Here is a 22,167-nt window from a genome sequence, read left to right as displayed (position 1 = left end):
TGGCCTAAGGATCATGAACCCAAAGGAACCTTAGTAACCTTTACTCTTCAGGGTCACGTTAGCTCAAGTGACTAGGCGCTATAGGTCTAGTTGCAATAGTACTTCAACCAATGAGTAGGAGTTCCCCATGTCTTCACATGGCTACTTTTTCCTTCTTCTGTGTCAAGCATGGCCTAAGGATCCTGAACTCAAAGGAACCTTAGTACCTTTACTCTTCAAGGTCACCTTAGCTCAAGTGACCAGGTGTTGCAGGTTTAGTTGCGACAGTACTTCAACCAATGAGTAGAAGCTGCTCATATTGCCCAAGGATTTTCAACGTCCTATTGTTTTGGTCCTTAAAATGTGCTCCATGCCTCCCTGTGTGGGCTGCCCATCAGCCCAATGCATGCGCTCAGTCTTCTGCATCTCACCTGCCAGTTTGATATTTTATCACTTTTTCTTTTTTTGCCTAAGCATCTTCCTCATGAGGTCTGCCATGCCCTACAGCTAGTGGATCAGAGTGGCATCTCTGATTGCCCAAAGACTCCATTAGTCTTCGCCTATGTATGCCAACAGTTGTATGCTTGGGGCTTTGCCATCTTTCAGACAACATCACCTACGATCATCCTATTGTGGGCCAAGTGTCTTTGTCTAAGCAGCATTAGCTACTATATGAATGATAATTTGTCTGCATCAGCTATCCCACTAAAGCCAGGCCCTAGAGTCCCTTCCAGCACATGTGCAACCAATTGACTGAAACGCAAGTTTGGCCGAAGCAAGCAAGGTCATTTCTAGTACATACATGGGCAACCCAAGTGGCTAAATCGCAAGTCTTGGTCCATGTTACATGCCTTCCCACCCACTGGGTTCAGTGTCCCCATTGAACCAATAATGTATTGTTATACCTATGCCTCGAATTGATAGAGAGAGTTGTTGCATTCACAAAACTAGTTTTGCTATCTGAAAGTCCATTCCATTTTACTAGAAACTCCTAGTAATAGCTTGATTTGCTATGTTCCATCAACTGATGGTCCAGTATCCTTTTGACTTCATATTCAAACTATGTTTGCACACTTGGAAGAGTCAGAACAACCTTCATTCAACCAATCAACTTCCTCTTCATTTTTGTGAAAAGGGCTTGAGGAAGCTCACAGGAAATACTGGGTGGGACTCAATATGAGTTGGCAACTCTAATTCGTATAAACAGTTGCCAACCTTATAGATGATTTGCAAGGCTCCATCATATTGAGGCTCCATCTTATAGTGATGAAGTCCATGGATACAGTCTATCATGGGCAGTAAGGCATAAAGCAATGGGTTCAAGAGTCTTCTTTACTCTTGTCAATCCACTTGATCATACTGGCAGATGAGGCAAGTGCACACAAAGTGTCTCACATCACTTATCATCTTTTGCCAAAAGTAGAAACAGGCAATCATGGCATAAGTTGTATCTTGGCCTGAAAGCCCAACCCATTTGGTGTCATGCATCTCTTGCAATAGCATGCACCTCAAGCTACCAATAACCAGCACATAGTCTTGTGTCACCTTTTATGTACACAACTTTGCCTTGAGTTACAAGCACTTGCACGTTCCCGCCTACACACATTCCATTATCTGCTTCCTCAGTGGTTCGTTTTGAAAGATCAGCTGCTCCTTGACTATGCTGGCCACGAACTTAAACTGGTGAGGGTTAAAAATGTGGAGATTTTCACCATGTTTTGAGCAAATGCAGTTAAAATTCAGGGTAATTTTGTAATTTAAAATGAAATGCAAGAAGGGTGTACAGATGTGAATGTTGTGCTTGAAAAGTGCCTTGAGTAGTAAACTAGACAACCCTAGCGCATCATTAGTATTGCTTTTATAACTCACTATTGTCATTTGGAAAGTGTACTTTCGAAAACATTAAGGTTTTTTAATTTTTATACTCCGCTGCACTTGGTCATTACTCATTAGTGAGTTTTGTTGAGCTCAACCAAACCAAGGTCAAGCTCCACTCAAGTTCGAGCTGCCCCAACTAAGCTCGTGCATGGTAAGCTGTTTATGAATAGTAATATGAAGGTAACACATTTTAAAAACTGGAATAAAAATGTTAAAGACATGGAAGAGGTGTTGTTGAAGTTCCAAACTTAGATCAATTGGTTGGGCTAAATCACATGAATTGTGTTGCCACACCTAAGTCTACTCATCCTCGAAGTAGGCATGGTGTGGGTACACCTAGGAGGGAAAAGTGGCAACCAAAACGTGGCCATACCCAACCATTTTAATCCAATTACAGGTGCACATTGGAGTTAAGCCAAACAAAATTATATATGACATTATTAAAAATATTGTTCTCGGGTTCTTGCATTAATCCGGAAGTTGTTTCCTCAAGATCAAAAAATGAAAGTTTGAGTTTTCTACCAATTTTCTTACAGAAACATGATTGAAGTGCAGCATATTTATAACATGCTAAACGAAGCCCCAAAAATGTAAAACATATCAAAAGTCATGAAAAAAATAGAAAAATGTGATAAAGCCACATTTTTTCATGTTAATTTTTTTAAATACTATGATTTCACTTTCCTTTATTTTCCAATTTTCAGATGCTTTGGGGATGCCAATGTATGTGTCTATGTGACAGTGACATATATACATGCCCATATACATACATACATACATACACACATATATATATGCAATGTGACAGTGAACTAGTGATATACAATACAGACATATATACATACATATATATATATATATATATGCACACACCACACTCAGTAACTTGGGACTTGGGCAATCAACTAAGCAAAGTGTCTCAACATGGCTATTACCACCAAGATAATGTAGCCTTGAAGAAAGATTAACTTTTGCTTTCTGCACTTCTGCAGTGAATCTCCATTCTTTCAAGGGAACCAAAGGTCTGACATCTCTCAATATACAGAATCCTAATATCCGAATGTGACACACAAAGAGTCAAACTCCACATAATTAGTTGATCAGAAAAAAAATGACAGCACAACCAATAACATCTCGAACTTGACAGGGATTTAGCGTTCACGAGAAGTCACAGCATAGTAGGACATTTCAAAAAGTAATTAATATGAATAAATTGAAAAGTTACAGCAATCACTTAGCAATTTCATTCAATATGAAGAAACCAAAGCAATTTCAATGATTGCTTGAAGACTAGGCCATGGAATAGTAACCCGTATGTACAAACTCGTCCTGGTGTATAGTAACCTAGGTAGCAACCAAACCCTTATTTTGCAGATCTCTGACACCTCAGTGCACTCTGCATCACTGGGTTCTGTATTGAGCATAAGCAAGACACTTCCATTCAGAAGCATCAGCCCTAAACATATACAATATTAGTAATGGTGCAGATTGACAGTTAATCAAACAATTTTTTCCTTTACTTTTCAACAGCCAAAATTCTTATATCAGGCAACCAAGAGAGAAAACAGGTCCAAAGGAATCAGTATATTCCTGCATTTGTGCTGCACCAGACCTTATGAGAACAAGCAGATGGTTCAATAATTAATTAAAGAACGTTACAGCAAAGGAGAACACAACACACCTGTTAGAAACTGACACAAAAAGATGTAAACATAATCAGACATATTTCAAGAAGATAACAAGAGAATATTCCAAATAAAACAAAGACTAATTGTCTTAGTTTGGTACCTTTCTGTGCCTTCACTTGTTGTTTTCTTAGGAGGATGAACTTTCATTCCCTGAAACGAGGACACAAAAGAAGAGGATAGTGCTTTCATGGGCTATGCCTTGATCAATTAGTACAACAACAGAAAAAAAAAATCCTGACTTCTGATATTGAAAGGTATTGCATAATCTCACCTGTCCATTTTTGTTATCGGACTTCCCAACAGAAGATATCTGCTTCACTGAAATGTCTTGGCCACTGCATAACTCATTGTTTTTCTCCTCATCAACTCTGTTTTCATTCTTATCAGCCTTCTCAGTAGTCCTTGTTCTAGCTTTCTTTTTCCTGTGGTACCTAAAAATTAATTATAATGATGCTTTTCTGCATGGTGCTATTCTACCACATACAAACAGCCAACTGCAGTGGATCGGTTTTGAAATAACTCACAATGAACAAATTGGATGGCCAAAACACTAACAGCATAATTATCACTACTGCATTTTGTTAGGTTAGAATACATGAACAACCCCATATAGCATGGGTACATGATAGCTGGCATACCCATGTAGTACAGCACCTTTTAGACATGGGTATGCCAGACCAGCTGGGTACATTTTGGACTGTGTCTGGATCAGACCCAGTTTAATCCAAAACCTTAAACAATGATTATATTTTTATCATGATGATCGTTTTATTATAAAAATGCTTTTAACTTTTAACTTTAGTGTAACGGAACTATGAGTATGAACTGTTAAATATTTAAACTCAAAAAATATGCTGTTTTTCTGCATTACTTATTAACTTGTTCAATGTTTTCCTTCAATTTGCTGGATCATGCGTATATATATATTATAGAAACTGATCATGTCCATTGCCAGATGGGTTTTTTTAATTTTGTGATGCTAAAAGCAGCCGCAAATGGTGTTTTCCATAGCCAGAAACTGTGGTCAATGATTTGCCGCTTGCGAAATGCACCATTTGCGACACTTTTTAGCATCGCAAAATTTAATTTTATCCATCCAGCAATGGACATTGGCCGGTTGATTTCAAATTTCAATTATAGAGGGGGTGGAACCCTCCAGCTAGGAGACGTCCCTCCTCCACACAACCCCCTCCCCCCACCCCCCAATCTAAGTCACCCAATGGTTTTCATTGGGCAGCCACCTTTCATGTGCATGCACGAATGCATATTGTGAGAGACCAGAGGATTCTGCCAGCTAAACCCGCCGGAAGAATCCAATTATTATTATTATCAGTATTATTATTTTATTTTATATATATATATATATATATATATATATTGTTGGGTTTTTAGCAGCAAGGTTTTTCTTGGGTGTTTTTTGGCAATGTTTTTTTTTTTTTGAGAAAATCTCAGGAAAACAAAATAAATGAGAAACTAATAAAAAAAACGTAACAAAATTAGATAAAATGATAAAAATAATGTTTTAATTATGATAAATAATTTAGTTTAAGTTTAAGCTTGAATCCATGATTATATTAACGTTCAAAAGAGAAAAATGAAAAATGAAAAACGAAAAATCAAGAAAAAAACATGGAAAAAAATGCAATAAATTTATGTTTTATGCATTGTTCAAAAAAAAAAACGTGATCTTTTCATGTTCGTTTTGTCTCTCAGTTTTTCATTAAATAATGAGAATTTCAAAAATATTGCAATATTTGCGACACTAACATTATATGTTTCATATATATATATCCACACACGCTAGCATACTTGCACCACACCCATGTGCCTTAGGATGATCTCCTCCCTTTCTTTTCAAATAAAAAAATATAGTTAATTGAACAGTTTCCTTATTAAATTGTGCTTCAAAAAGTTATATACTGCAGAGACTGTAAATTTAGGAACTGACTTATGTATATATTCCAGCTGATATTTCAAAATGCAAAGACCAACAAACAACAGACAAACTGCAGGCAAGTATACTGTTTGTGAGGCAATGAACAGAGTGGCTCAAACTACAGGCAAGTATTATGTTGGCGCTACAATGAGCAAACTGGTTTAAGTCAACAAAACCTCGTTTTATGACCCAAACCATCAATTGTAAAACAAAATTCATGGTTTTGAATAAGGAGAAGAGGAAATGGGGGGCTTCTACCCGAGACAATGGTATAGCACAAAACCTTTTCCATGGACTGCAATGCAATAGAAACACACAATGAGTAGTTCAAAACAAAATATAGGGCATCTCACTTGCACCAGACCCTAATGTAGGACAAAATTTTTAGGACACAATGATCAAGAAAATAAAGTGAACAAAAAACAATACTAGATTGATAAGATGGTGACCGTAATGAAAATATTTCCTTGACCCAGGATTTAATCCCAATAGAACCGGAAAAGAACAATAATCTTAATCGCCTACAGCATTTTGATCAAGATAAGCTTATGACTCAACACCTCTTCCTTTAGTTCTCCAATGCATCGCATAAGGGGTTTAAGATGAAAAAATTGGAGTTCCTTTTACACTTCCATCATATGTTAAATATAAGTTTAAACCAGTAACGATACTTGGTTCAAGAAGCAAGACTGCATGAGGCTGGTAGGAAAAAAAAAAACTCGCTAGATAAAACTCATTTGACAGTTTATTCTAAACATGAAAATGGTTGTTACTTAAGAGTCTGCATAATGCAGAACTTTTATATAGAGTTTGTGGAAACAGGAAAGTACAAGAAAGAAGACAAAGTACCTTGATCCTTGGTCTGCATTTGAGAGTTTCCTTTTTTTTGCAGTTAGATCTAATACTGGCTTTTCGGAGTGCAAGGCATTCCCATCATGTTCCGATTCACTTTCATATTCACTTTGATAACCACCAGCTTCCTTCTCAAATTTGTCGTATGCCAAAAGTTTTACCCCAGAAAGCAAAGGCTGCCTTTGAAGAATGTGTGTATCCTCAATATTCTTTATTTCATTTTGACCTTTCACAATCTCCACAGAAAGATAATCTTTCCTGCTCACCCTGACAAAGGGAAGAAAAAGGAAAACCTGAAAATAAATAGATGTTATCTATTGAAACACTAGTAACAAAAACATCTACCAAAATGTACATTATTAAGATCTGCATTCACAAATCCGAACTATGTGTCATTTGTTTAACTCTAAAAGTATAAATACTTATAATCAGTGAAAATTCGAATTCAAATAATCTTAACAAGCAAACACGGGAATAGAACTTACAAACACTCAAACAGTCATAAGTTTGTAATGAGATACAAAATGTTCACAAAGAGAAACCAACCTGATTATGTCACTGTCCCTCAGTATGCAAATTGATTCAAAGAAAGGCAATACAAAACCCTCCACCTGCAATCGGAATAGTCATATTTCAAGTACGAAAAAATAAGAAAGTGGTTCAAAATCAATAATAAATAGTATTAGCACTAACAATTAATACAAGGAATATGCATCAATGTGCCATGAATTAAATCAAGATAGCGCCTCAAGAAAGCAAAAGGGAAGTACCAACAGCACAAAAAACATGTTCAATTACCCATGCACATTCATATCTTCAGAAAGACATGACAACACATACGCAAAGAGTTCTGAAACCATACTAATCAACTAAACTTACGTCAATCGGATTAATATAAATTCACAACAGACTCAAAGTAGCATTGCCGCATTTAAGGAAACTCCGTATACTTTTATGGGTGCACATGTGAGAGCAAGCCAGCAAGGTGCTGTCCATGGACTAAAAGTTACATATGTAGGCACATGAAACGAGAAGTCATGCATACAGAACAAAGATAAGGCAAGCAATTACAAACCAACAGCTGATTGCCTAGTTGTACGACCATGGAACATTGTAATTAATGGCAGTAAAAAGAAAATATCATCTAATGGTCTCATATCAACAACAACGAGCTAGCAACTCCCTCCCTTCCTAATCACTCCCAGAAAAAGAATTTAAACCTTCATAAACACGCTCGCCCATATCAGAAAAATAAACCATTCGCAGCAAAACAAAATGCACTAGAACAAGTCTTCTAAAGACGGTAGGCGCATCCCCATAACTTGAATACAACCAATTGAAATAATGGTCGTTACATGTTTCTCATTTGGATGGAGATGATGGAAAGCTAACACCCTCAACGATGTAGACGATAATGTAATCAAACCCATAGACACGCGGAACATATAAAGAATAGAGACGATGCGGGCGCAACACTATGCGGTTACCGAAAGGGTGACCCCGTTGGGGCAGATATTTTCCAGGTTGAACGAACGGAGGATGTGAAGGGAGAGGTCAGAGATGGTGGCGATGCTAGAATTCAGTCGCAACCAACAACGCCTCAGCCCTACCGACCTCTGCGACTTGTTCAGTAAACCGCCCTTGAACACCAGTCTCACTCTCGTTGCCTTCTCAAAAGGCCCTTCCATCTCCATTGCCTTCGCCCAGAACTCACTTGCGGCGGCGACGGCGACGGTCCACCGCGAGCTAAAACCCTACTTCATCCGCTTCCCGCCAGGAGGTGGCGCGCCTTCGCCACTGGGGGTTTATACGCCTGACAAAAGCACCGCCGGCGGTGGCTCATTTAGTGTTATTACAACGTGATCTCCGTATATTTGTCATTTTTCTTCTTTTCTGTTTTTTTTTTTTTGGGGGGCGAGTGGTTTATTACACATTGCTCCTTTTAAAGAGGCAACTCGGCGAGTGGTTTCTTACACATTGCCCCTTTTAAAAGAGGCAACTCGCCCTTGTGCGCATCCCTAGGTTTCACATAAGTTTTCACATTTTTTATATTCCTACGTTTCACATAAGTTTTCACATTTTTTATATTCCTAGGTTTCACATAAGTTTTCACATTTTTTATATAATCCAAAAGCAAAATTCATTAGAACGTAACAGTGGTTACTTAAGACACAAAGTTGAGTAACTTGAGTCCAGGGACGGAGGAAGAGAGAGGACCACTTAGGCCTATCCCAACCAATTGAAAAAGAAAAATGCATTGAAAAAATTAAAAAAAAAAAATAGTTGCGTCATGTATTGTTTGGATTTGAATTCAGTTTGGTCCTATCTGAATCACGAGGTTGAACTATTTGGCTCGCTCTTGAAAAAACTCATGGCTCTGTCCCTACCTAAGTCTCTAAAAAAGTCGGACCACCTTACCGCCCAGTACGCTACCACTCATTTGAATAGTATATTTGTCAATTAGCACCTAGCTTATCAACGTACCATTTTGCAGTTTGCAGGTCAGTTTCTTTGAAGAATTATGATCTCCGTCAATAGTTTAAACTGAGTTCGTTTCCTAAAAAACAAAGTTGTTTGGCCCAATGGAACTGAAGTAAGGGTTTTATGTATAGTGGTTAGGTTTTGCTCAAACAAACAGAATTAGATCCAATAGAATGGCTCTAGGGTGTTCCTAGGTTTTACTATGAAATGGGGCCAAAACTGGTAATAAAGAATTTAAGATAACCTTAGTAATTAGTTGTATGATATATGGTATCCTTTTAGTGTTATTGGGCTTATGCTAAACAGGCTGATGCATTTTTCAGGTAAATTAGTCAATTCAAGTTGAAAACCTTTAGAAAACATTTTAGAATATACATGGGGGTGCCGAAGGCCTAGGCAAAGTTAAAGTGGAAATTTGATGCCTCAACAATGTTGAAACAACATTATAGCAAGCAAGCATCATGCTTGCATGAAGCTCATTTTCATCATGTTTCAAGGCAATTACAACAACACATGTGTTGTCAACATGAGATAAGTAGTAGAGTTTTGATTGTGTCATGTGTGAGTTACATTATTGTACATAGTGTTTGACAATTTTGAAGTACATTATAATTACAAGAAAAAATTCTTTTCATACTTCTCAAATGGTTGAGTCAATATTGTTTGTCTCTTATCCAGTGGCGGAGGGAAGATTTTTCGCTAACGGACACTTCTTGAGTTTGTGACACAAGTTTGGTATGGTCATAACATGTAATTTTTTAAGTCATGACAATGTAATTATGGGATGCTATGATAAGATTTTTGTTGGGCTGATGTGGGCAATTGCCCACACCAGCCAACAAGTGGCTCCACCATTGCTCTTATCTACGATTGATTAATTGCAATGCATAAGACCACTATGCAGGTTAGAGGGCACATTCGGGAAAAAAAAGGGGGGTTGTAAAGTACCACAATGTCATTTAAGAAAATTAAAGAAAAAATAAAAAATAAGCGTAGCTGGTCGAGTCAGTGGCCTGTATAAAGTCAGTCTCTAGTGCGATTCCCATGGGCACTGTGTTTTTGTGTCTTAAGGTGGTAAGGCGCGACATCCAAGTTGAAGGGTGCACCATTACTATCATTGATACCGACGCAGCTCAGAATTCCGAACGCAAGGGGAATGGGGGGAACTTTTGAGCCTTTTTCGAATAGTGGGATTAATACCTCTCGTTCACCCGAACTAGATATTGCACATACAACAACAAAGACAAAATAGTGAATAAGTGTCTATGCATTACGAACCAACTATTTTCATTGTGTGTATCTCTATATTATGGTATGCTACGTATGTATTCTAAGTATATTGAAATTATCACATGAGCATATGTAGTTGGTGTCACATATGTAGTCAAAGACTGTTGTCCCTCTTTTCAACGAGTGATTTGTTTATTTTGTTTTTTGTAATTCTTTGTGTTGGCTGTTACTTAACTTATTGTTGTCAATCTAAGTTAACGAATATAAATAAATAATAAATGAAATAAGATGGCTGTTGTTTGTTGTTGTTGTTTATCAATAGGTCTTTTGACATAAGGAACATTCCATAAAAGTGTCCCATGGCATGTTCGTGGGATACTAATTACAGTGTTTCAGGAATATGTTCCATTATCGAGACAGATTTGTGGAACACTCTTATAGTATCTATGATGCCACATGACCTCCAAAGTACACTACAAATATGGATTAAAGTTGGGTATCAATGAAGAGAACAAGTATGTGCATGTGTGGAAATTGATATATTGAAAAGTGTGTGAATATTAATAGTAAAAAACACGTCGATTTAATTCGAACATCTGACTAACTTCTATGTTAAATACAAAATCTTCCCTTCAGCTTCAGGAATAAATGAGTATTCTACAAAAGGAGTTAAAGGTGGGGAGTATTTTGATGTAATATGCAATATCTTTTATTTTTTATTGTCTTTTGTTTGGGCATTTAGAGTACTTTTGATGATTATAATAAGGAAGAAAATAAACATCTGGATTTTTTTTTTCTATCAAAAAAGGTTCTCCATATGTTCAGAGTTTTCTAATGAGAATCTATTATCTCTGGGTTGTGATTGATGCTCCTCCAACATGCGTGGAGATATATGTAGTGTGAGCACCAATTACATTATGATATGTTTCTCCTCTAATTTTTTTGAAGTAGATGATAGAAGTAGAGAGATTACATCATACTTTTCCTCTTTTAGGTAGAGATGCATAGTAAGATGGTATCACATCCTTTTTTTTTCTCATGTGTCAATTTTTTGCTGCAGTAATATGAGAATTATAGTCTTGGTAGCATTATTAGAGTGTGGTACTTAACATTTTGCTTTTGTATCACTTGATTAACTTTAGTATGTCCAATTCTTGGTTGATTAGCACTCTTTTATTACTTGTCTCATACCAGTTGTGGAATGTTATGCATTCATCAAACTTATGATCTATGCAATGAAATGAAATGTTATGTGGCAGCTACATAATCAATTTGATGGAACATGAAGTAGATAAATGATAAAGGAACATCTAATATATGCCTCATGTGATTCCCCTAAGATGTCTAAGAGTTAGTATAAGGGGTATATAATTTTTATGATGACAATATTTAGAGGCTAACTGAACAAAGGCACTGTTGGATGGTTGTCTATCATAAATTTGTTGTCTAACCTCCTCTAGTGAACAAGAGCTCTGCAACTATGCCATATTTCATGTTGACTATATTTCCAAAATCTTAAGAGGTGTTTGGTAGTCTTAAATTTAAGATCATCATAATTTAAAAACTGTGGATTTAAGATCAGACCTTCCCTCCTTTGATTTCAAATCCAACTTTTTTTTCAATGCAAAGAAGTAGAATAAAATTCTTAAGTATGGATCTTAGGCCTGACTTCAGATCCTTAGTTTGATGAACCATGAATTTTAGTATGGACTTTTGACCACATTGGCAAAACATGTCATGTCAAATTCACATCAAATCCATAGATTTTAATTTCGCAATAATCAAATGTTCTTTTAGCGACTTTTCTTTTAGCAAAAAAATAAGACTTTGAGTGCATTTGTCTTGCTTGTAGGGATCTTTCCCCTTTTTCGGGTGAGCAAGAGGTATTAAACCCACCGCTCGAAAAAGGACCGAAGGCCCCTCCATTTCCCCTGCCTCCGGAGTCCTGGGCTGCGTCGGTGTCGGCAATAGCAACGGTGCACCCTTTAGCTTGGGTGCTGCGCCCTACCGCCTTAAGACACATGAACATAGCGCCCACGGGAATCGAACTAGAGACTTGCCTTAATACAAGCCCCTAACTCGACCAGCTACGCTATGCCCCTTGAAGCTAGGGATCTTTTCCCTTGAAAAGGATAAAATGAAGAGGATAATGCGTCTCACATAAAATAAATATGAAATAGAAAGAAGGAGGAACATACTTTTGAGAGAAAAGCTAAAAGGAGAAGGGTCATCCGGAAAAAACTCGACAATTTTAAATAATCCGATTCGATATCGTTTCGGTGTCGTTAGGAACGATACGATTCAGGCAACGCTTGTTTATGTATCGGTAATTTCCTCAACAACCAAGGGCGAAGATTTACTCCGCCCAGCGTTTTTTCCGTTCACTTCTTGGTGCCGCTCATTTTTTCGCTGCTTGGTCGGCTGGTGAGTTGGAATTGATCTCCGTTCCACTTCCGATCGACTCGCCGGAGTAAAATCCGGCTGTCTGCTGCTCCTTAATCCCGGCCGAGTTCTTAAAGTACCTTCGTCGCCATCGTCGTTTCCGCGGAGATGACGAGTCCGGACAATCTCTTCTCCTTGAGGAACAACTTCTATCTTGGGGCATACCAAGCGGCAATCAACAATAGCGACCTACGGGGACTCTCTGAGGAGGAATCCATCGAGAGGGATTGCATCGTCTACAGATCCTACATTGCTCAAGGCAAACTTCGGGTTCGTGGATCGGCCTTGGCCTCTTTGCTTGCCGCCGGGATCTGGCCCTTCTTCTTTTTTTTTTTTTGAATCGTTTTTCTTCGTCTCCGATTGTGCTCTTAATTTGCAGTTGGTTACCGACGAGATCGACGAGTCTGCTCCAACTGCGCTTCAGGCGGTGAAACTCTTGGCGCTTTATCTGTCTGGTCCGCAGCACAAGGTATTGTTCATTGGATCTACGACGTTTAGGAAGTTTTTGGCTTTGATGCGTTCCGAATCTAATAAGCTTGTAGCATGCGGTCCTTTTTGGTCCTCTGTTATGGTTGGCTGGAAATCAAACCGTGCACACCATTCTCTGGTTTTGCTTTTGGTTTCTTAAGTTGTTTAAATCAGATTATTTCTCTTTCAAGATGTGCTTGAAATGACATGTCAAATCAGGAGACTGTGACTGAAGTGGATGGGGTGCTGTTTTGGTGAAGTTTTTGTAACTAACATTTCGTCTTCTTTTATGACTAGCAGTTCAGTTCCAATTTTTTAAGGTTTTTCTGTTTTTCAAGGTTTCCGAAGAATTTGCGACAACTCCTTTGGTAATATATAGATTTTTCTTTAACTTAAAGCCATGCATCTGGGTTTTTCTGGATGCTGAGTTTCTGATAGCAACAAAGAAGATTCTTCCTGTTGATGGCCCTTTATGTTAATGCCACGTAATCCACTATCATTTCTGTTGGTACATGCAATCCACAATCATGCCCCTTGATGGAGGTTATTAGATATTGCATTCATGCTTTGTAAGATTCATTTTTCCTTGAAATGTTCTGAATTTCTGATTGTAAATGTTTTGACATCGAGGAGGAATCTGTGGTTATGACATAAGTTCGCCGACTTTTAATTTACTAAAAAAATGAACTATGGGATTTGAAGATAGGAGAGATAAGCATGAGAAAGTCATTTAGGATCCATTAAACCCACCAAGATGAAAACATGTTTATTATGGTACGGATAGGATTTTTTTAAATATTAAATATTATCTGAATGAAACGACAAAAACAATAATGCTTGTAGAATACAATTAGTTGCTGTCCTCAGAGGCATGCCACTGTCAGGTCCCTATTGGCATGTTCAAAGGAAATCATTGTTCTACTTTGAGGCAAATTTGATTTGTGGATGTAGGTGAATGAGGAACTGGTTCAATGAGCTTTTGTTTTCACCTGATTTTGGCACAATCTTTTGACAGATTTAGTTCTAATCATCTGATTGGAAGGCCACTCGGAAACTTGAGAACCATTTTTCAAGCTAGCAGCATAAGTTAAATATGCAGTCGGAAATTATGTGGTCTAAGTATATCATGTATTCCCACTGACTTGATTTGTCTAAGGCCTCATTTGTTTCAACTTTCAGGTAGCAGAAGGGAACCCATTTTCATGGGTTTGACACCATTTGCGTAATTTCTCTTCTGCCTTTCAGCACTCTTATAAAAATGCTAAAGTGGCAGGAATCGTCTAGTCTTCTCCTACCTCAACTGAAACAGACAATAAAAGCAGGCTTGAGAGTGTTTGGGGTCAGTTAGAGAGTCAAGCATGAGTCAGGATGGGCATTTTGCGCACCCTGATCCATGAATCCAATATTTCCAGAAAAAGGATATTGGGGCCAACTGGCAAGTGTCTTATGGGATTTCCCAACTCAATGGGCATCAGTGGAAAATTGAATTCCTAGACTATATAGTTATGACATTCCAATTATGTGAACCACATCAATAGTACTTTGATTCAATTCCATCTCTTGGGTTTGAAATTTTTTGCTCCTTTTTGAGCTTTCAGCTTCTTGATTTTTACAATATGGTTTCACCACCTGCAGGAAAGTGCAATTTCAAGCCTTCGTGAGTGGCTAGATGATTCTGCCATAGGAAACAATCCTGTTCTGCGATTGGTTGCTGGGATTATTTATATGCATGAGCAAGACTACAATGAAGCCTTGAAGCATACCCACTCTGGAGGCACCATGGACTTGTACTGTCATCATTTTTCTCTTTCATATTTTCTTTTTTTGTGTAAAGTGACCCATTATTCACCAGTTACTATTTTTGCCAACCTAACCAATATTATGTTTCAAAACCGAATTATTCTAGCGATATTTTTTTTTAACAATGATGGCTTATTTCTACTATATAACAAGATTGATTAAAAAAATGTCCTCTTCATTGGAAACCAGTAGAAGAGCTTTCATAAGACGTTATTTTTTTAGTTGACCTTTTGGTTTAATGTTTGCATCCGCTGCCTGTGTAGTTTTTAAAAGCTTAGCTTTCTCAGTTCAATAACACATTGTGCATTTAGAAATTAGAACTTCTGGTGAACATTCTTTATGTTTAAGACTATCCATTTGAATGGTATTAATTGCAACTGAAACCACATATAGAAAAGGGACACAATAACTCAATTTTTGCTCCTAATTAACGTAGGATTCTTCCGTGGTGTTATGCATATTATCCAGAATACTTAGTGCACAATATATGCATGTTTTTTTGGAGGGGAAAATTTTAACTTTCTGGATAGTTATTTGCTCATTTTTCATCATAGTTGCCTTCTTCAGTTCCTCCATAATCCCAGGTGTCATAGCCTCCTTCCCTTACAAGTGTTTTAACTATTGATGTGGTCTAGAAACTTGAAATTGTTTTCATATGTTTTCTTTCTGATATTTTCCGCATCCTCTTCTTTTATCATCTTTGACATTGTGCCATAAGAAATGTGTTTTGATCATGTTGATTGTTGAGAAAAGGCAGTCATAATTGTTAAGTGAAGCAGGTAACTAGCTAAAATTCCACGGTCATAGAATCATTATGCCAATGTGTTGTCAGCTTTATGCAGTTTAACTATTTTAATTATGTGAAGACAATTGATCATAGTCTTTGACTTGTTTTGTGCATCAATTATTTTTTTTTTAATTGTTACCGTCATAAAAACCTAATATATTTTGTAAATGGATTTTTATCTTACTAGCAACTGAGTGACAATTTAGTTGAATTGTTAACAGTCATAAGCACTTTATTGAATACACTAGAAACAATTTGTGAAACTGGTGATGGAAACCTTATGAGAGGGATTAGTGATAGTGATATACTGATACGGTTTTCCATATGACATGGTACCATATAATATGACACAAGAACAAACAACAGATCATTAGAAAAAGACAATCTGTGAGAAAGAAGATGTGGAAAATTCAAAAAGACGATAACATCATGCAAAAAAATGAAATAGAAGTTTAACAAACCTTCAAGTTTTTGCATGCAATAACAATCATACTAAGTAAGCTGAAAAAATTATAAAGTACTACTTTTATACTTTCTAAAGAGACATGACTTACTGAAGCCTAGTCTAAAATAATTGAAATTATATAATTCAGCATCTCCCTAACAATTTCAAGAGGTCCTTTCTCATCTAAGTCAACAACCTATGTAGTAACGTGCACATCTTAGGAAGGTAGCCAAACCCCTGTTGCGCCTGCACAAGGTGCTAGTTCAGGTGTGGATGCTGCGTCAACACCAAGTCCAGTCATTATCTTTGTCAAAGCAGTCAGCTGCACCTATGCACATAAAATTTGATATCAACTCAAGCTTGATGTTGTCAAATGAGACGATAAACTTGCATATTTGCTGACGTCTAGTGATGGGTAATTTATATTTATTATCTAAACTGTTTTTGCTTTTCATATTAAAAATGCATGTACCTCCACCTACATTGCATAGCCGGGGACTTTGTGGTAGTATTCATGGTCTGTTATCAGCATCATCATCTATGTTGTTAAAAGTTGAAGTGGAGGCTAGGCATTGAGTAGAGCCTAGGTGTCCATAAGCGAGACCAGGCACTGTAAACAGTACAAAAGAGAAGAGATAGGAACTAATAAAGTGTTACGCTAAGTGTTACATTCAACAAACAAATTGAACCATTTTTCAGTAAAAACAGTCCACAAGTCAATTTATAACAAAATAACACAATTATATTCAACAATAAGACAAACATGCTGTCATATAAAGATAGTTAAGATAATAGTCACATATAGGCAGCGGACACACACACAGTCACAAATATGGACACAGACGTGGTTAGACAGTCACATGTTGGTCGTTAAAATAGTACAGTCACATACAAACTTGCATACAGTCGCCTATATAGACATGCACAGTCATGTAGAGTCACATAGAGACTATGGAGAGAAGAAGAAGAAAATTGGAAAAAAAATGTATATATATGTAGATAAAGGAAAAAGTATAGGAAGTAGCATAAAAAAGGAAGATGAAGGAGAAAACTTGAAGAAGAAGAAAGAAAAAGGAAAAGACCAAAAAACAGGATAATGGCAGGAGGAGGAGGAGGAGAAGAAGAAGAAGAAGAAGAAGAAGGAGTAAAAGAAGGAATAAGTGAAAGAAAAAGAAAAAGAAGAGGAAGATGAACAGTCATTTCAAAAAGCCAAAAAGTTAATACAGGACGATGGCGGAGGAGAATTTGGTGAGAACTTTAGGTTTTTCCCCCAAAGGACAATACCAGCGCTTCAAGCACCTAAGCACACCCAGCCAATGGTTTAGGTAGTAAGTAGTTTAACTGCCTAGACCCCTAAATCTAGGTAATGAGCGCCATGCGTGGCATGACTGGGTGCTTGCAACTTTAACAGCAGAGGTCATCATAATATTCAGTTTGTGTTGTGGTGATAGTGCAGCTTTTACTATTCTTCTCCTTTCCTTTGAATTGAGTGTCAACCCTCCAGTCTTCACATATAAGGGGTGGAACGTTTGCTTTACAAGAAACTACTGATTATGTAAAGCCAGAATGTTAGTCTCCAATTATGTATAATTTAAATTTATTAGGTGACACACGGATATGGAGACAATAAAAAGAACAATGGAGTACGTTCAATTGATTTGCAGAAGTACATGGTCATTTCATTTTTGGAATTGATCCGTAAGCTTCTGAACATGGTGACAATATCTTTGTGTTATTATTATGAGAATTTGCTTCTGAATATGTTTTTACTTTTTAGTTGGGGATAGCATATAAATGTAACTACAAATCATAGTTTGTTTATTTTTAAGTTAGCTTAATTAGTAAAAACAAATAATGAAACTTTACCAGGTAGAAAATTATGAAATCCCATGTGAGCAAAGCTTTTGCCTACTATCAAGAGTTTCTGATTGCATTGGTAAAGTGAATGGGGAAAGCGTCATTAAAAAAATAACAAAGGAGTATATTTCCCAGAAATCTGCATTGTGTCATTTGAAAAAAGTCAAAATCACTGAATTAGTAGGGACACTCTTATTCTGTTCCTTGTGTCACTGACTCACTACCTAATTGCATATTACATGAATTCTGGAAATCTGCATTGGCATGTATTTCTGATTAGTGCTTGAATTTTAGAAAATAGTAACGGTTCTGCTCTTAATTTTTCTGGATATGAAGCTTTGAATTCTGAATTAGTCTTTCAGACAATGTTTTGGTTCCTTTGGACAGGGTCAGCATTTTGTATTTTCAATAGTTGCGTTTGTTTGTACTGGCATTATGTCTGCACAATTAAGTGGACACGTTGTTATGCTCACTTTGAAATTGAAAGGCTGAATATATTGATGGTGAATTTGTTTCAATCAGTAAAAAATAACAACTCAGCCAGATTTTTGTTGTCAACTCCAAAATTAGGAGGTTGAATGTGTTGATAATATCCTATGCCTAGAGTCATTGTTGCAGAATACTTTTCTGATGTTGCACGCTGTCAATGTCCATTTCTAAGGTATTTGTGATCCTCAATTTGAAGTAGGCTATTCTTTTACAGGCTTGCTCTGAACGTTCAATTGTACCTTAAGCTGCATAGGTCTGACCATGCTGAGAAACAATTAAAGCTTATGCAGCAGATCGATGAGGATCATACACTCACACAACTTGCTAGTGCATGGCTAAATTTAGCTGTGGTAAAATCTTTTGGCTCTTTGTAAATACAAGTGCATTTGTTGGCTTTTCTGTTAATTTTGTGTTGGCTAAAGCCTAAGGTTGGTGATATTGAACAAGGACGTTGTTGAGTCGCTGACTTAGTTTTGATCATCTAAGATTGTTTTTTTGTTATTACCTTGGCATTTCTGGAATTATGTGAGCGCACCAATTTGTTAGTACCTTGGCATTTCTGGAACCAATGTGTGCACCACTGTTTTTCGTGGACAGATCTTGTCACTCCACTACTCTTTTGGATTTAGTTGTTCTATTTCTTCAAGGAAGATATTTCAATTTTAAATTCCTAATTCTATTTTAAATTTTGGGGTTTATCAATGTGCTTTCAACAGTACGTATGTCTGACCTGGAAGCTGGACCAGTTTGTGCCATCTTCCAAAATATGGATAATATTGGATCTTGAATTTGAAAGTCCAACTAGAGTAGGTTGTCTACTTCTGCTTTAGCTTGTTTTAGTTGGATATGGCGTTCTTCCTTGTGTTGCCTATTTATTGATCTAGAACATGGTTCCCACCTAAAACCCTTTATCTGCAGACTTTTGACATTTCTTTATGTGCACTTCAGGGGGGTTCAAAGATACAGGAGGCGTATCTGATCTATCAGGATTTTGCAGAGAAGTATCAAGTGACAAGCTTAATCTTGAATGGAAAAGCTGTCTGCTGCATGCACATGGGGCGTTTTATTGAGGCTGAGCAACTTTTACTTGAAGCTCTGAACAAGGTTCGTTTTATATACTTCTGTGCATCGTTGTTATTCCAATCAGTGTTTCTTGCACAAGAGAGCAGTTATGTAATCAGCATTTTTGCAACTGTATCTTGAATGAATTTTATGGTGGATTCAGGATGCCAATGATGCAGAAACTCTAGCAAACCTTATTGTGTGCTGTCTGCATCTTGGAAAGTCATCAACACGATACCTTAGGTGAGCTAAAATTGCAATTCATTCTAATTGTTATCCTGAAAGCATCATTCTTTTTTCGGTACCAATTGTAGACGACATTGTAGAGTAATTTGCTAGCAGAATATAAGGTCTTCATGTTGGATAACAAGTTGAACACATAAACCGATGACAATCACAAAGACACAAAACATATTCAACAGTGAAAAATGTTAGAACAAAAGTAACTCTTGAAAACTATAATTTCAAAGAAAGTCATATCATCCGAGAAAGCATGGATATGTGTGGAAGAATTTGATTAAGGGAACCTTGGAGGAAGCTTCGAAAAAGCCTTCTGAACGGGAAGCACCGTCATCACTTGTATATAGTTTGGTGATGGCTAATGATAATTCCATGGAAATACTTCCAATCGTCGACGACCTATTTCATGTTTTGTTCTTTATTTTTTTTTTCTTTCTTCTTTGGCAGCCAACTAAAGTTGTCACACCCTGATCATACACTTGTCAAACGAGCCTCTGCTGCGGAGGAGAATTTTGACAGGGCTCTTCAGTCTGTAGCATGATAAAGTTTCTGGGATTGAAAGTCTTGCAGGTTGCGGCTGAAGCAGCATGTTCGCTTGAGAAAATTAACGAAGAACAGTCGATTGTCTCTAGCCTTCCTTATTTGCAGTAAATTGTTGTTTGCTCATTGTTTTGTTATGACTGTCATGTGAAATGCATAGCCGACTAGTGTAGCATCAAACGTGAACACTTTGTATTTTACAACGAGAGAAAGTTTTCTTGTAGTGTTCTTTCTTTCAACGATGGTAGACCTTGGGTTCGATTTACTTGATGGAGCTTGCTGATAAAGTTACTGTGAATTGGACATTAAGGTGTCGCCAGTCATACCCTGAGCCGATTTACTTGATGGAGCTTGTCTTATCATGGAAAAATGACATGAAAGGCCTCCGATTGCTTAAGAGTGGAACTCTTTTTTTCTGTGGATGTCTGCCCTCGCTCGTCTTCTTGGAGGAGCAAAATTCAGGACTTCCCAGTGGGTGGAGATTTCCAAGTTCCAACCCCTTTAATTTTTCAACTTTGAGCAATTACAGGCAGTTTGATTCGCAACCAATTACAGGCAGTTTGATTCGCAACCTACTAAAAAAAATTATACCAACTATCGGGCCCGAATGGAACTTATCGGGCCCACTTGGGCCGGCCCAATAAATTATCGAGCTGACCCGGGTCCTTTTTTCCCGGGCTCAAGTACGGCCAAATACCGCCAAATACCCGGCGGCAGCCCGGCCTGGTGCTCAGACATATGTCACAGCTTTTTCAAGCCTTATTTGGTCGGCACGTGCCAGAGTATACATTGAGCTCAAGATTTTGTCTTTGAATCCAATTATAAGATAACTAATCAAATAACATTTAAGTTGGCTAAAATCTAACTGGATAGATCTGTCAGTGGCCAATATTCCCCAAATCTTAGTATTTTATGTAACTAACTATGCAGGTCGGGTTGGAGTTCAAACTGGATTTGGGTTCGGGTTTTTCGACTTGGGTCAGGTCTGCGCCCGGTTTTTGGATGTTGGGCCAGCTCAAACCCCATTCATTACGGGTCAGGCCAGTCCGATGCCCAAGCTTACCGTGACAAGGACACTTAAATGCTTGAAAGGCACCCTTGTACAAAGATGCCAATGTTGAAAAGCACCTTTGTACAAACATGCTAATGTTGATCTTTTGTGGAACTGTGTGGGCAACTGCCCACACAAGCGAGACGTGACTTCGCCCCTCGTTGTACTGGATCCTATCCGTTTGCCCCCACTAGTCCCAAAATTGGTGGACTCCTGTCAACTACCTTTTATTTATTATTATTTTTTGAAGATCTGGGGAGTATGCTCCAAGTAGACATTCGAATAATCTTTCATGACAATCACTTTTACCATTTACAGAAAAAGTTTTACTTTTTTGCTTTGCTCAAAAGCTGCCGAGAAGCCAGACACCTGACAGGCTAAGTCGTCAAAAAGAAGCCTCAAATGCAATTTTTCTTTTTTGTGGTTGTCCCAGTGCCACGTATTAACTGTTAGAATTTGCTAAATAATATTTATTGTATTTTTTTTCCGCACTATTGTTTATATTTTTCATTTATTTTTTTGTCAAAAATGATATTTTCAACCTTTTAACCGGCGATTTGGTACGAGAACTGGTTTTTATAGCTTTAGTTCCGGCGAGGAATCTTTTTAACTCGGTGTTACATAAGCCAATTATTGACTGTTAAATCAAGTCTCACTTTATTACTAAAAAACACAAAACTTTAATATTAGTTAATTAATAACTAGCCAACAAATGTAACACTCTTTTCAATTATAAGCAAGCTTACAAACGAATCACGTTAAAGAGACATGAGAACTTATTAAGTTGAAACCAAATTATTTTAAGACTAATGTATCATATCTCTTACCAAATTATTTTAAGTCTCTTTTTTTTAGTGAGCAGGATTTAATTTACCACCTAAAACGACCCAATCTTTCATTCAACTCCTGATCCTTTAAAATACATGACCTTTTGCGTTTGAA

General features: G+C 37.3%; 2 protein-coding genes across 4 annotated transcripts in view; one reads left to right on the top strand and one right to left on the bottom strand.

Annotated features, from left to right (window-relative positions):
• The window catches only part of LOC116250905 (coilin), a 33,091-nt gene extending 24,902 nt beyond the window's left edge, over positions 1-8,189 (bottom strand). Inside the window, exons 1-5 of one of the 3 annotated variants that reach the window (XR_004171543.2) lie at positions 7,821-8,189; positions 6,880-6,944; positions 6,331-6,600; positions 3,817-3,976; positions 3,646-3,695 (exon numbers count right to left, since the gene is read on the bottom strand). Coding sequence is in view for 2 of the 3 variants with exons in the window: in XM_031624891.2 (XP_031480751.1) it covers positions 3,646-3,695; positions 3,817-3,976; positions 6,331-6,600; positions 6,880-6,944; positions 7,821-8,027 (752 nt within the window). In the remaining variant the exon portion in view is untranslated. The remainder of the gene's footprint in view (positions 1-3,645; positions 3,696-3,816; positions 3,977-6,330; positions 6,601-6,879; positions 6,945-7,820) is intronic. The other 2 variants (XM_031624891.2, XM_031624892.2) reach the window with 2 other exon arrangements.
• A 4,228-nt stretch (positions 8,190-12,417) lies between these two features.
• LOC116251207 (coatomer subunit epsilon-1-like) lies at positions 12,418-20,413 on the top strand. Its single transcript, XM_031625330.2, has 7 exons — positions 12,418-12,756; positions 12,866-12,955; positions 14,590-14,741; positions 18,547-18,682; positions 19,281-19,436; positions 19,558-19,637; positions 20,082-20,413. Exons 1-7 carry the CDS (start codon positions 12,595-12,597, stop codon positions 20,173-20,175), a joined length of 870 nt encoding a protein of 289 aa, XP_031481190.1. The 5' UTR covers positions 12,418-12,594; the 3' UTR covers positions 20,176-20,413.
• Positions 20,414-22,167: the final 1,754 nt, after the last annotated feature.

Source organism: Nymphaea colorata, chromosome 3 (genome assembly GCF_008831285.2).
Source record: "Nymphaea colorata isolate Beijing-Zhang1983 chromosome 3, ASM883128v2, whole genome shotgun sequence".
Taxonomy (NCBI): domain Eukaryota; kingdom Viridiplantae; phylum Streptophyta; class Magnoliopsida; order Nymphaeales; family Nymphaeaceae; genus Nymphaea; species Nymphaea colorata.
Note: the sequence above shows the minus strand (reverse complement) of the source record. Positions and strands in the feature narration are given on the sequence as shown.